The following is a 13501-nucleotide window of genomic DNA, read 5'->3' on the forward strand; positions in this document are numbered from 1 at the left end:
AAGAGTAAAGAAAAATAAGAATAGAAATATGAGTCAACGTATTATAACTATATAGCTATCAAATGGGTAAAAAGAAATAGGAAAACAAGTTAATGGGAGGAAATAAAAACAGAGGGAATCATGTATAGTAGAGTTTTTGAAAGAATAATATTTGGAATATATACTGTTAGAGCTGTATGTACTATATATTTCAGGTCATTAAATCAGAAGACAGCTTTATGTGTTCCTGTTGATGGCATTGAGGCAATATTTAGGAAAATATGAGGAAACACAATCCCTAAAATTATACAAAGTAAAGATAAATGTCAGTACTACCTAAAAGACACTGAGCCTATATAACACTGCTTGGTGTAATACGATCTCTTTTGTGGTTCCCTGAGCTGAAACCTGGGAAACACTGCATCACAGGGCTACCTGTAAACTCCTGGTGTCAGTCCGAGACAAAACACGGATCTCAAACATTAATTAACACTATGATGTCACACTGTTGAGGCTGCACATGCATAATGACACCGACTAAACTAGATTCCCCTGGTTGCCATCTGGCATTTATTGCATACAGAGTGTTAATTGCTCCATAAGCTGGTGCTTACGACTGCAGTAAACATATGGCTTGTGTTCAAAGATGGCAGCAAATCGGGGTAACATCCTGTTTTTGTCCTTTTATTCATCCCTCTACTGCCTCATTCATCTCTCCTGTGAGACTCTCGGAGCCCTTTATGACTATTATTGTCTCTCACAGGCCTTGTGTTTCAACAGCTTTATTATTGGGCAGAAAGGTCTGACTTCCAATTATCATTCATCATGCATTTAGGAATCAAAAGGCAGGCGTGAACATGAGTATTTCATGAGATATTTCGAATAATGAGTTTGTTCTGTTTTCTTTCTTTCTGTTTCTCAGCTAGAGGACGACATTGTGGCTCGGCCAAATTACTTCACCACTATGAAGAACTTTGCTCTCCAGCAGCCTTCAGAGGATTGGATGATCCTCGAATTCTCCCAGCTGGGATTCATCGGTGAGTCAGAGCCAAGCTCAGTGGAGCTAAAGTTTAAGAGGGCATATGTTGTGAAAATGGGCTTCGCTTGCAATGTATTTTCTGATTGTTACACTCTGATTGTTTCTGAGGTTCAGCAAAATTCTATGTATATCTATATATTTATAGTTATTTTCATCCTGGACTAGTTTGCGTAAATGTAATTATTACCAGAGTACCTCTGGGGATTTTAGGTATTTATACACACTGTATGTGCACGCATCTGGAAAGAGTCTGCTGTATTTCACGTTATATTTCTATCAAATGCCTGGTAGAAATAACTCTAGATAATTTTGTATATGTCCTGTCTAAATCTGCATAGTGGTATAGACCCTATTCTGATTGTTTCCTGAGGGGAAAGAGTTTGTGCAAAGTATTAAAAAAAGAAAACCAATAAAATAATGCCAAGGTTTAAAGAGAATGGGGCTTTAAGGCATTGAGGCCTCAGTACACGTAAAGTCTATGCGCATTTTATGTTTAAGTGTAACTTTTCCACGGTGTGTCAGGCAAGAAAAATATTCTGGCAGAGCAGAGTTAGATTCTACACAAATGGAATTGGAAAAAAATGTAATGAAAAATATGCAAAAAAGATGGTAGATAGTAGATGAATATTAGGGCAGATGTGCAGCTGTTTGTTCAGTACATGCTGTTTATCATAATGCTGAGATTGTGGGTGTTGTGCAAATGGGTCCAAGCTCAAATCCTAGAGATGTTGTCCTGGTTGAGGGCTCAATTGGCCTGTAGGAAGAAGCTCCTCCTTATTTTCTCAGTGTTAGCCTTCAGGGAGTAGACACGCTTCTCTTCTCTGTCCTCAATAAAGAGAAAAGTCCTTTGTTCAGATGGCTGATGTCCAAACACTATGTTCATGGCCTTGGTCCAGCACCGCATTCTGTAGATAGATTGCAGGTCAGGGAGCTCAGCCTGGACGATCCTCTCAGCTCAGCTCATCAGAAAACTCTCAGGAGATCCATCTATCCTGCTCGGTGCTGCTCCCAAACCAGATTGTGATGGTTCCTGTCAGCATGCTCTCTGTGATGCAGGTGTAAAAGTTCCACAGCACATTCAAGAGCAGTTTAAAGTCCTTTTAAGGTGGTAAAGCTGCTGACGGCCTTTCTTTACCATGGGCGATAAAGTGACAGGACCATGACAGGTTCTGCGTGATGTGAACACCAAGGTACCAGAAACTATTTATCTCCGAATGAGTAAAAAAAAACAAAAAACGTATTTGTTCTTTGCAAACTCTGCCATCTCTGTGTGGGATAAACAGCGACGATAATGCGCTTGGGTTTTCAACTCAGAAAGCTCGTCTTCATAATAAGCATCCATGGACAGATGAAAATATCTGAAGAAGGAAATAAGGGATAATATTTTTAACAGTCACTTCCCCTAACTGGCTGTATGCCAACTCACTCGCATTTTTATCAGCTCTCATTGAATATGAATGCACTCCAGCTATATCGTGTCTCTGTCAGTGTGAATGGGCATTGGAGAAAATAAAATCATAAGTGAAATGGACACTGTGTGCGACACCAGTGATGCTGTAGATATAGTGTTTAAGGTATTTAAGGTGTTTAAAGTGCATGTTACCAATACCTCTCTCCATTTAGCATGCAGTGTCTCATGTAAAAACATACAGCACATAGTGTCAGTGATTTGCCTCTAGAGGCCGCTATGTAATGACAGTGAACCTTCTCAGCCACTCCAGCAATAGACACAACCCGGAAAAACTATTGGTATGAATGCCGATAGAATAGAAGAATAAAAGAAGAATAGTTCTAGCAATCAACTATTGGTGCTGATTAATCAGCAAAGGAAGAATCGGTCAATCCCTACTGTTGTGTGTGTATCTTTTTAGGTGCTGTGTGTCATTGTGTGTAGGTTTGGGTTTGCTTATCCTTTGTGGTGTTGTGTGTCCATGTGTATATGTTTGTGCTTTGTGTGCTTGTAGGTTTGTCAGCTTGTATGTGGTTGTGTGTCATTATGTGTAGGTTTGTGTTATGTGTGGATGTGTGTGTTTGTAAGTTTGTTGGGTTGTGTGTATCTTTGTGGTGTTGTGTGTCATTGTATGTAGGTTTGTGCTGTGTGTATCATTTGTAGTGTTACATGTGCATGTGTGTGTGTTTTGTGCTGTGTGTGCTTGTAGGTTTATCAGGTTGTGCGTTGCTGTGTTTATATTTGTGGTGTGTGTGTGAAGGTGTGTAGGGTTGTCATCTTGTTAGCAGTTGTGTAAATGTTTGCAGTGCTTTGTGTATTGTGTATATCCGTGGTGATGTGTGTATGTTTATGGTGTTGTGTGTGTGGTTATGTGTATATTTGTGGTGATGTGTGTGGTTTTCGTGTGTTTGTGTGTACAATTTGTAGTAGGATGGAAGCAGTATTCTGATAAAGATCTAATCTTTGTGTTTGATAAATGGCAGTAAGCTGCAGGTATCAATTAGAATATTAATAATAATCATGCTTTCAATCATGCTCCATTTTTACAGTTATTGCACAACTCTTGGCTTGTTAATAGTAATAATAATAATAATAATAATAACAAAAACTGTTAAACATTTCAAATTAATTCACAGATTTGCAAAAATGCATGTGTTAAAAAACATCAGAAACAGAAGTACAGAATTTTTTAGTCAGAAATCTCAGGAGATCAGGAGCTAACATGCTAATCTTGTGTTTCATATCGTTATTAATGAACATAGCGCTGCAGCGTCAGCCAGTCCTTCTGTACCGAATCATTCTAGCATCTCTGCCTCTCACAGGAATTGGATAAAAACTGATCAAACTCGCATTCCCAGGGCTTTTCTGACTGAACCCACTAAAGTGCGTCCTTCATTAACGAATCGACTGTCGGACTGATTGATCCATTGCGTGTTCTGTTTGATATGATGGCTAATTATCGTAATGAGATGGATCAATGCTGGATCTCCTGCGCTGTAAACCGTTTGGATGGCATCGATTGAGAGCCCACATGGTGTGCTGTGTGTGTGTGTGTGTGTGTATGGTGAAAAGCAAAAAAAAAAAAATGTATTAACCTAGCATTTGTGAGTTTTCTGTTGCGGCTGCATTATTCGGAGCTGTCTTTGCTGAATGCTTCGAGAGGTGAACGCTAGCTAAAATAATTCGGCTTACGTCAGGAAAGAGAATAAACGGTACTTCGACAGACCCATAAAATAGACCGTGAGCCTTATGTGCTTTTCTCCTGAACTGCTGCTTCCACTTAAACTGGCAGAGCACTTACCAAAGCTCTCGCTATTCCAAAAAGTGCCTAGAAGCATTTAACAGTACTCGCAGCTCTTCATGCTGGGTGGGAAAAGGATCCCAGGGCGTTTCATCCTGAGGAGAAAAACTTGATCATTAATTGAAGGGAGTGTAGCTTAATGTCTAACTAAGCTGTGCTAATGTTAAAAGTACTTGATGCAGGATTAGTTAAACTACCGTATTTTTCGGACTATAAGCGGCTACTTTTTCCCCACGTTTTGAACCCCACGGCTTAAACAACGAAGCGGCTTATTTATGAAATTTCCCTGGGTTTTTCCCGGTTTCACAAACTTCAAGCTAAAAAACTGACGAAAAATCGAAAAAAACTGACCTCACCTGTGTTCTGAGCTGCACGGCATCGGGGAAAAAAACTTGTGCGTTTAAAAAAAAGTTGTGCTATGGTGTGTATTAAAAAAGCTGTGAAAGGAAGGAGGAAGACAGTGAACAATGACTTTCTTGGTCGGCTACTGTTTAGATACAAGCCGTTGTTACACGTTGAGTCTGGGTCATGGGATAGCTCGCTAACTCCAGTTGCAACAGACATCATATAAGCACAGACAGGTTTCCAAAACTCGTGCTTTTTTATTTTTCTTGGCAACAGCGTTATGGGTTAGTCAAAGAAACTTAGAAATGAGCATCAGAAAATAATAAGGACATATTCCTCCGTCTTGCACACATGCAGTTATACCGGAAAAAATGCGGCGGCAGGCTATTCCCTAAATGCCGCTCTGCTCTTAAAGGAGCCACAACATATTTCACCCATGTAACAGACACTGTCTTTCGTTAAAGCCTGTGTAAAGTTCATTAGTTTCAGTGTAGACACAGGTGTGGCTTTTTTCTGTTCAAAATAAAAATTCAAAATAAAAATCTTTGTCAAATTCAGTGCTTATATATGGGTGCGCTTAATAGTCCGGAAATTACGGTAGTTAATTAAAGGGAGTGTAGGTCAATGTCTAACTAACCTGTGCTTATGTTGAAAGTACTTGAGGCAGGATTAGCTTTACTAGCTTGCATAACTGATCTGCGGGGGGTGACTGAGAGGATCCGCTGCAGTACTGCTAGTTGAAGATGTTTGGAGTTGATAATCAGTAGGAATGGTTGGTCTTAATTTGTCACGTTGATGGAGTCGGTTCTAATCAACATAAGGACAGTATTAACATCCACGTCTAATTGACAGCATAGCGTCTACAGCACGCCCAGGCATTACTCCTCAGGCCTGCTTCCTCTAATGTCTGCGTTCTCGAGTCGAAATGAAATAAAACAAATCCAGCATATGGTCAATGTTGATTAAACTCTGATTAAAGTCAAATAAACAGCTCCGACATGACAGCTTTGTCTCGGGAGCCGAGAGACAAAAGGGAGGTTTGTATTGGCTCTGATCGCACATGCATAAGCTCTTTGGAGGTTCGCCTCCGGTGGATTCCCACAAGTTTTCCATGACTTTTCATGCTCCTCACAGATAAAGTTGGAGTCTTGAGACTGGTAAACAGCACACAGCAATTGCCTAAGGCCTGTAGTCTTATCACAACTTTATTTTAGTTTTAGTTTTTTGGTTTACTGCTCTGATATGATATGATCCAGCAATGCCCATGGATATTGTTACAGTGTTACACTGTATGGAAAACTATCAGAACACCTGACTTTTTCAACCATATGTGGTTCTTTCCCAAACTGTAACCACAAACTTGGAGGCACACAATTGTACACTGATCAGATTTGTGCTCATTTAGCCTTCAGTTTGACAAGGGCTAAATTGTGATGGCTAGATGACTGGGTCATTTGTCTTCAACAGAGACTTAAAAAACCTTAAAAATACCCAGCAGTTTTGTAACTTTACTGGATAAAGGGATTATTTATGTTACTGTCCATCACATTAACAGAAACAGAGCAAAAGATGGTAGGATAGAGATGCAGGTGTAGGGAAAGGTAGGCTAACATTCTTGACATAATTGTTATGTCAACATTGTTGAACTCACAACCATCATGGACATTCATCTTCATCAGAATATTGATCGTACTCACCTGGCCTTCAATCACTCACTCAGTATTTAAATACATTCACATTGCAAAATATGCGCACTGTGTTTACCAAGCTTTAATATTCTGATAGCTATCCAGACTATTTTATTCACCTTGACTCTACCTTCTGGATTATGCTGTTGTTTTGCTTCCTGCTTGACAATAATTAGATTTAGGTTGAATGCTAACTGGTTTTGTACTTCCCGGATTCCTTTTACTCGCTCAATTGGTAATTGGTCCAAGTGCAACAGTTGAACATACACTATATGGATAAAAGTTATAAACATCCTATTCCACATTAAGTCCTCATTTGCTCTTATAAAACCCTCCACTCTTCTGAGATAATGTTCCACTAGATTTTGGAGAGTGCTTGTAAAGATTTGTGCTCATTACCACAAGGGATTGGGTCAAATCAGGTATTGATGTAGGTGATGTGAGGAAGCCTTGGGTGCAGACAGTTTTTCCATTTATTGCAAAGGTTTTCAGGAAGGGTTGAGGTCAGCGCTTTATAGCAGGCCACTTAAGATCTTCCACCTCATCCCATGTAAACCCCATGTACGTATATACATTATATATTTTATTCGCTCCCTATGTGCATCAATTAGTCTTGGCTGCTCATGACCATGTCGCCGGCTCACCACTGTTCCTTCGTTGGAGCACTTTTGATAGATACTGACCACCACAGACCAGGAACAGCCCACCAGAGCTGCGGTTTTGGAGAGGTTCTGACCCATTTTTCTAGCCAACACAATTCTGCCCTTGTCAATCACACAAATCCTTAAGCTCGCCCATTTCTCCTGCTTCTAACACTTCAAATGTTCACTTGCTGCCTTATATAACAAATATTATGTATTCAGTAATATAATCAGTGTTTTTCACTTACTGGTTATAATGTTATGCCTGGTTGGTGTATATGTGTGTATTATATACCTTCTTTTTGGTAATAGGTTTTTTAGTTTGTGTTGCTAACAGCAGGAAATACTATATGATCCGCTTTTAGTCCAAATTTCTTTTTCCATCTGATTTGCTTTTTTTAATAATGGAGACTTAGATGAAGAAAATACCCGGCTACTCCTGAGGTGTGAAGCGCATATCAGTAATTCTATTCTCGTTTTCATATAATAATTCGATTGCGAACTCAAAATCATGTTCAGTAGATATTTACACTGCTACAGAAATTACAAGGGTGGGTAGGTAGCGGTGGTAAGGTGTGGTGGGACAGTGCCTGGGGCAATGAGAATACTTGCTTTGGCATTGCACTCGATATGAATTGATTTTTTTTTTTTTCCCCACATGCTCATGTATTGGTATTCACACACTCACACCCAAGCACTTTCTGCGTTCCTGCTTTCGGTTCTAAGCTCCTTTGGTAGGCTTGTCCCAGTGCAGTATTGAAAATGAAACATAAAATTGATTTATTTCCTCCCCAAATACACACACACCAGCTGGCATGTAGCGGCATTCAAATCTCTAATTATATCTTCCTGTCACCTGTCATGAATGCTAAAATCTGTTCTTGAGTCATCTCATTATACTGAAAAGAGTTCTTTAAGAGCAGAAAAGCAAATAAGCCCCGATGGATGATTCCTGCTTCCTGTGCTGTCAGTTAGCATAGTCGCTAGCAAAGCTGCTCACTAACACCACGGCTAGCAGAGCGTCGTCCTGCTGCCAGACAGAATGACGCAGAATCACGTCTCCTCCTGACTGCCTGCCTCATATCACTGTTAATTGGAATGGCGATGGGTCGACAGCCATGACTGAACTACACACACTCTTATACAACCACACACACACACACACACACACACACACACACACACACACACAAACTCCTTCATCACATATTCTGTCTGAGGAACTGGATTTCGTCCCAGCGGATATATTAGCATTACTTATGGAGAGCCCTGCTGCGACCATGCTCCGGTTCTCACAGCAAGTGGGACGTTTTCTTATTCTGTCTGTTCTATACTTAACCCCCAGTGCTGACGCTGTGCCTCTACGGAAGCCAGGGCTGCTTTCTCACGGCCTCCTGTGATCATGCTGTAGGGTTATGCTATAGTTATAGCTATGAGTTGTCTCAAAATAGGTTCTCTAAAAAAAAAAAGTGCATCACAAATAGTTCTAAAAAACCAAAATTTAGCTTTTTCACAACTACTACTAAAGTTGTGAAAAAGCTAAATTGTTTTGCCAATAATTAGAATACATTGTATGTATTCAAAGTTTTGTGGACACCAAACCATGTAAAAAGCTTATTCCACAAAAACCTGCAGTCTTCTAGGAAGATTTTCCACTAGATTTTTGAAGTGTGCTTGTGGAGATTTGTGGTCATTCAGGGACAAGGGTGTTAAATTAAATCAAGTACTGATGTATGGGGAGGAGTTTTGGGGTGTGTTCCAATTCATCCCAAAGTTTTTAATAGGGTTTGAGATCAGAGATTAATCACAGTTCACACAAGATCTTGAAGCGATAATTTCTTGCTGGCTTTGTGCACATGAGCATTGTCATGCTTAAACATGTTTGGGTCTCCTAGTTCAAATGAAGTGTGTAATACTACTGCATCCAAATACATCTTTTGCAATTGTGTGCCTCTAATTTTGTGGTAAAAGTTTGGGGAAGAATAATTTATGGTTGGAAAAGTCAGGTGTTCCAATACATTTGTCCATATATAGTGCATATCATACATATCGTGATAGTGATGTCACTGTAGGAACTGCATATTAACAAGTATCTGATTTGATGTTTCACGTTTCCATGTTGCTATTAGGTTTAGGTTTAGGGGCAATATGGGCAGTATGCGTTCTTTGAGGCAAGTGTTCTGTGCTCAGACAGTGAATATGACAAAAAGAATTAGAATTTGAAGTGTGTATGCCTCCTGACTGGCAAGATTGAATCAAATTTTGAGCTGCTGTTATAGCTCGTCCACCTTGAGTTTCCATTTGCTTTACATTCAGAGATGCGTTTCTGTTCACCACGGTTGTATGGAGTGCTTATTTGCGCTATCATAGATTTACATTTACATTTGCAGCATTTAGAAGACGTCAGATCATAGCCCTCCTGTTAGCTCGCCTCCTGTTAACCAGTCTGGCCAATCTTCCCTGAGGCATTTCTTCCTGTTGAACTGTTGTCTATTAGTGACTTTTTTTTGTTTTTACACCACGGTATGTAAAGTCTACAGACTGTTGCATGTGAAAATCCCAGGAGATCAGCTGCCTCTGAAAGCCACAGGGCTATGCAGGTTTGCTAGTCAGCTGTCATTTCGCTAGTTGTTTTCGTGTAAAAATGTGAGCCTTTTCAAGTTATGCCAGGGTGTCTGTTTTTGGGGTGAATGTGACATGCTCTTTATCTTAGATTAGCCCCACCTACTTACATTAACATCAGGAGACATTTTGAAGCTTTATGTTGGAGAAAATTAGATTTTATTTCCCTGTATTTGTAAGTGGGTCTGGTTTTACAGCAGGTAACATCATTGTGTAGAGAGAGAGAGAGAGCGCAGAGAGAGAGAAAGAGAGGGAGACAGAGAGAGAGAGAGAGAGAGAGAGAGAGAGAGAGAGAGAGAGAGAGAGAGAGAGAGAGAGATTTAAGCACACATAATCTTATAATCTTTTATCACTCTGGTTACATAACATCAGATGATGTCTCTAATCTTATTACTGAGATCAGCACACTAAAGCAAATAGAACGAGAGCAAAGAGAAGAAACAAATATTAGAAAAGGGGGATTAAAAGTCATTTTCCCAATTCAGAGTCGTGAGATTAACAAGTCTGCGTCAAGCACATGATTATTACTGAGAAGAGAGAGCGAGAAAGAGGGGAGAGAGAGAGAGAGAGAGAGAGAGTACCTCAGAGAGAAGGTCAGGGGTATATGTGGTCTTTGATTGTACCTTTCTCAAGATAATCTTATTTGACTGTGTGTGTGTGTGTGTGCGTGCATGTGAATGTTTGCCTGAATTAGTTCGCGCAAGCCGCATCATCTCCGGCTGGTTGAAGGTGAAAGGCACATTTATTCCGAACACAGCGTAGGATGTACACGACCTTGAACAGAAGCCAGCGCGAGAGCGAGAAGCTATTAAATTGACCCCACTAAAAGCAGGGGCTATTGTCGAATCGATTACTCACTATGTATACTTTAAAAGATCTATTAAAGTTTCTTTTATGGCGGTCATACATTCATTTATGTAAACTTTAATATGTTCCCGGGATTTATCTTCCGATCAGCTAATTGGTTATGTTTGAGTTTTAGGAGTGTGATGAGAGAATCTTAAACAGTTTAAATCATGCTGTAGTGCTGTCAATTACTATGATATTACCAGAACTGTACAGTTCGAAATTGATGTTAATTCTTCTGGCAACTAGTAAAAAATGAATGACAAAGAAATAGTTCAAATCCGAACCACCCACAGTTTTAGACTGAATTGATATGTTACATATATCTACACTTTATCAATAGGAAATATTCGGACACATGACTTTTCCAGCCATATGTCATTCTTATCCTCAAACTTTTCCTCACAAAGTTGGAAGCCCCCACATGTCTTTGGATGCGGTAGAATTTAATTTCGCTTCACTTGAACTAGGAGACCGAAACCTGTTCCAATATGACAATGCCCCTGTACACAAAGACAGCTCCATGAAGATATGGCTTGACATGGGATAGAGTGGAAGATCTTGAGTGTTTCTACAGAGCTTTGTTGTCAACACTACCGAACACCTTTGGACTTAATTGGAACACTGACTGGCCCCCAGGCCTCCTCACTTCACCTACATTAGTACCTGACTTTACTAAAACCCTTGAGGCTGAATGAGCACAAATTTCCTCACAATTCCTCAGAATCTGGTGGAACATAATCCCAGAAGAGTGAAGGTTATTATAACAGGAAATGGGGACTAAATGTAGTGGTAGCTCAGTGGTTAAGATGTTGGACTTCTGATCAGAAGGTCATGAGTTTAAATCCCACCATCACTAAGCTGCCAAAGGTGGGCTCTAGTGCAAGGCCCTTAACCCTCAACTTCTCAGATTGCGTCTGCCAAATGCTGTAAATGTGAAACTCTTGTGTTCTGGAATCCAAACTTTTGTCCATAATTACTACTATAAAGTGTTATAAAAAGTAATAAAGTGACATTTTATTTACAGTTAATATGTGCTGTTTAGGAGCTAGGAGATTACTGCCATCCAGTATCAAAGTTATCATGGTTATTATTTAGTTATTTAGTTGTACCCCCTAATTGACTTGCAATTTGAAAATACAGGAATTTAAAAATAAAAAATGATAAACCGAATATATTTTATTAAAATTAGATCTAGGTAGTGTATCTAATATGATCTGTCGAGATAAAAGTTCAGGTTTCAAATAAAAGAATGTGGTGCTTGCGATTTTTTTGTTGTTCCTATTGAAAGCTGCAATGTGGTCATAACAGGGTCATGAGACGCTCAAGTACCATTGCGTTAGAACAAGTGACTGTAATATAAAATCTAAACAAAGACGACTAAGATGAGATTTTCTAGTTTTTATGGTTTTCTATGAAGATATTTGGATTGAAAACTTGCTGGCAGGGAAAGAGCTTCTGGGTAACGCCAAAGCAATAAAAACACAAGCGTTTGCCAACTGCGTAAGTGCTTAGACTAATCCGAACAAAGAAAAGAAAATACGATGTGTATTTACATATTGAAAGTGAAAAGAAGAGGAAATGTAATCATCCTGGAGAGAGAAGGCGCTCCTGGACTCCGGTGGCAGAAGTGTGCATCGGAAACCGGATCCCCTCGGGACTCAAAGAAAAAGTCTGTTTTTTTTTTTTTTTTATAACATTCACATGGGAAGGATCTGGCAGTCAGATATAAAGCACATGGGACGAATAAAGAGCATTTTTATGAATGTTTTTACAGTTGCTACTGAGAACTTAGGATCCTAAAGCAAGCCATGCTGTCAATGAGAAACACACGACCGCTCTGAAGTCTGACGATAACTCGGTTCTCATATGCTGACACGCTGCGAGGAAAGGCGGGTTATGAATTATGACAGTAGCAATAACTTAAATTTACATTTCTTGAAGAAAATGTGAGTGGTGCTCGAAGAGTGCAAAATTTGACAATGGCATGCTTAAGTTTCACTGCAAAGCCATTCTCCCCAGCCATTTGAGCGTTTTAATATGTCACATCTACATTGCAGCAACTTCTGATTCCACAGATTTTCAGGGTCAGTGATGTCATGTGATCTTGCTCTAATATTCAGAAAAGCAAGTGTTTCGGTATGTCACATGTCTAAGTTGCTGTAGTTTTGTGTTTTCGCATATTTAAATGGTTAAAAGAAATCATGTGATATCATGTGACACTAATATACGACCCAGAAAGCAATTTTCCCTACTGTTTTAATGTTAATTTAATATTTAATAGACTATATGGACAAAAGTTCATATTGGACCATAAGATTTGTATGTGTTTTTTTTAAACATCCCAGTTTACATTTAATCCCCATTTGCTGTTATAATAACCTGCACACTTCTGGGAAGATGTTCCACTAGATTATGGAGATTTGTGCTTATTCAGCCACAAGGGTGTTATTAAGTGAGGTAATGATGTAGGTGAGGTGAGGAGGTGCAATAATCCTTTCAATTTGTCCCAAAGATGTTAGTAGGGTTAAAATCAGAGCTTTGTTGCAGGCCACTCAAGATCTTCCACTCTAACCCACGTAAACCATATTTTCATCGAGCATGGCTTTGAGCACAGGGACGCTGTCATGCCGGAAAGGTTTTGAGTCTTTTAGTTCAAATCTAAGGAATATTTAATGCTCCCACATACAAAGACTCGTATACAATTAAGTGCATCCAAGGTTACTTTCTTTCTTTTTTTTCTTCTTTTTTTGCCAAATGTCAGTGGTGCAGTTTTGTTGCCTGTTGCCAATTAACTTAATTAGTTTGAAAATGTTCCTCCTAAGTATAAGTACCTGGGGGTCAACAGTGCAAAGTAATGGAGAGTGTGTTAGAGAAGTGAAGAAAAGAGTGCAGGCAGGGTGGAGTGGGTGGAGAAGAGTGACAGGAGTGATTTGTGATAGAAGATTATCTGCAAGAGTGAAAGGGAAAGTTTATAGGTCTGAGGTGAGACCTGCGATGTTGTATGGTTTAGAGACAGTGGCATTGAGTAAAAGACAGGAGGTGGAGCTGGAGATGCTGAGATTTTCATTTGGAGTGATGAGGATGGAC

The 13501-nt window shown here is 39.6% G+C and overlaps 1 protein-coding gene across 1 annotated transcript in view; it reads left to right on the plus strand.

Moving 5' to 3' along the window:
* mgat4b (alpha-1,3-mannosyl-glycoprotein 4-beta-N-acetylglucosaminyltransferase B) overlaps positions 1–13501 on the plus strand; it is a 151584-nt gene that overhangs the window by 113671 nt on the left and 24412 nt on the right. Inside the window, exon 8 of the mRNA XM_046849608.1 lies at positions 902–1016. Within this exon, the coding sequence (XP_046705564.1) occupies positions 902–1016 (115 nt within the window). The remainder of the gene's footprint in view (positions 1–901; positions 1017–13501) is intronic.

Source organism: Silurus meridionalis, chromosome 5 (genome assembly GCF_014805685.1).
Source record: "Silurus meridionalis isolate SWU-2019-XX chromosome 5, ASM1480568v1, whole genome shotgun sequence".
In the NCBI taxonomy this organism is placed as follows: domain Eukaryota; kingdom Metazoa; phylum Chordata; class Actinopteri; order Siluriformes; family Siluridae; genus Silurus; species Silurus meridionalis.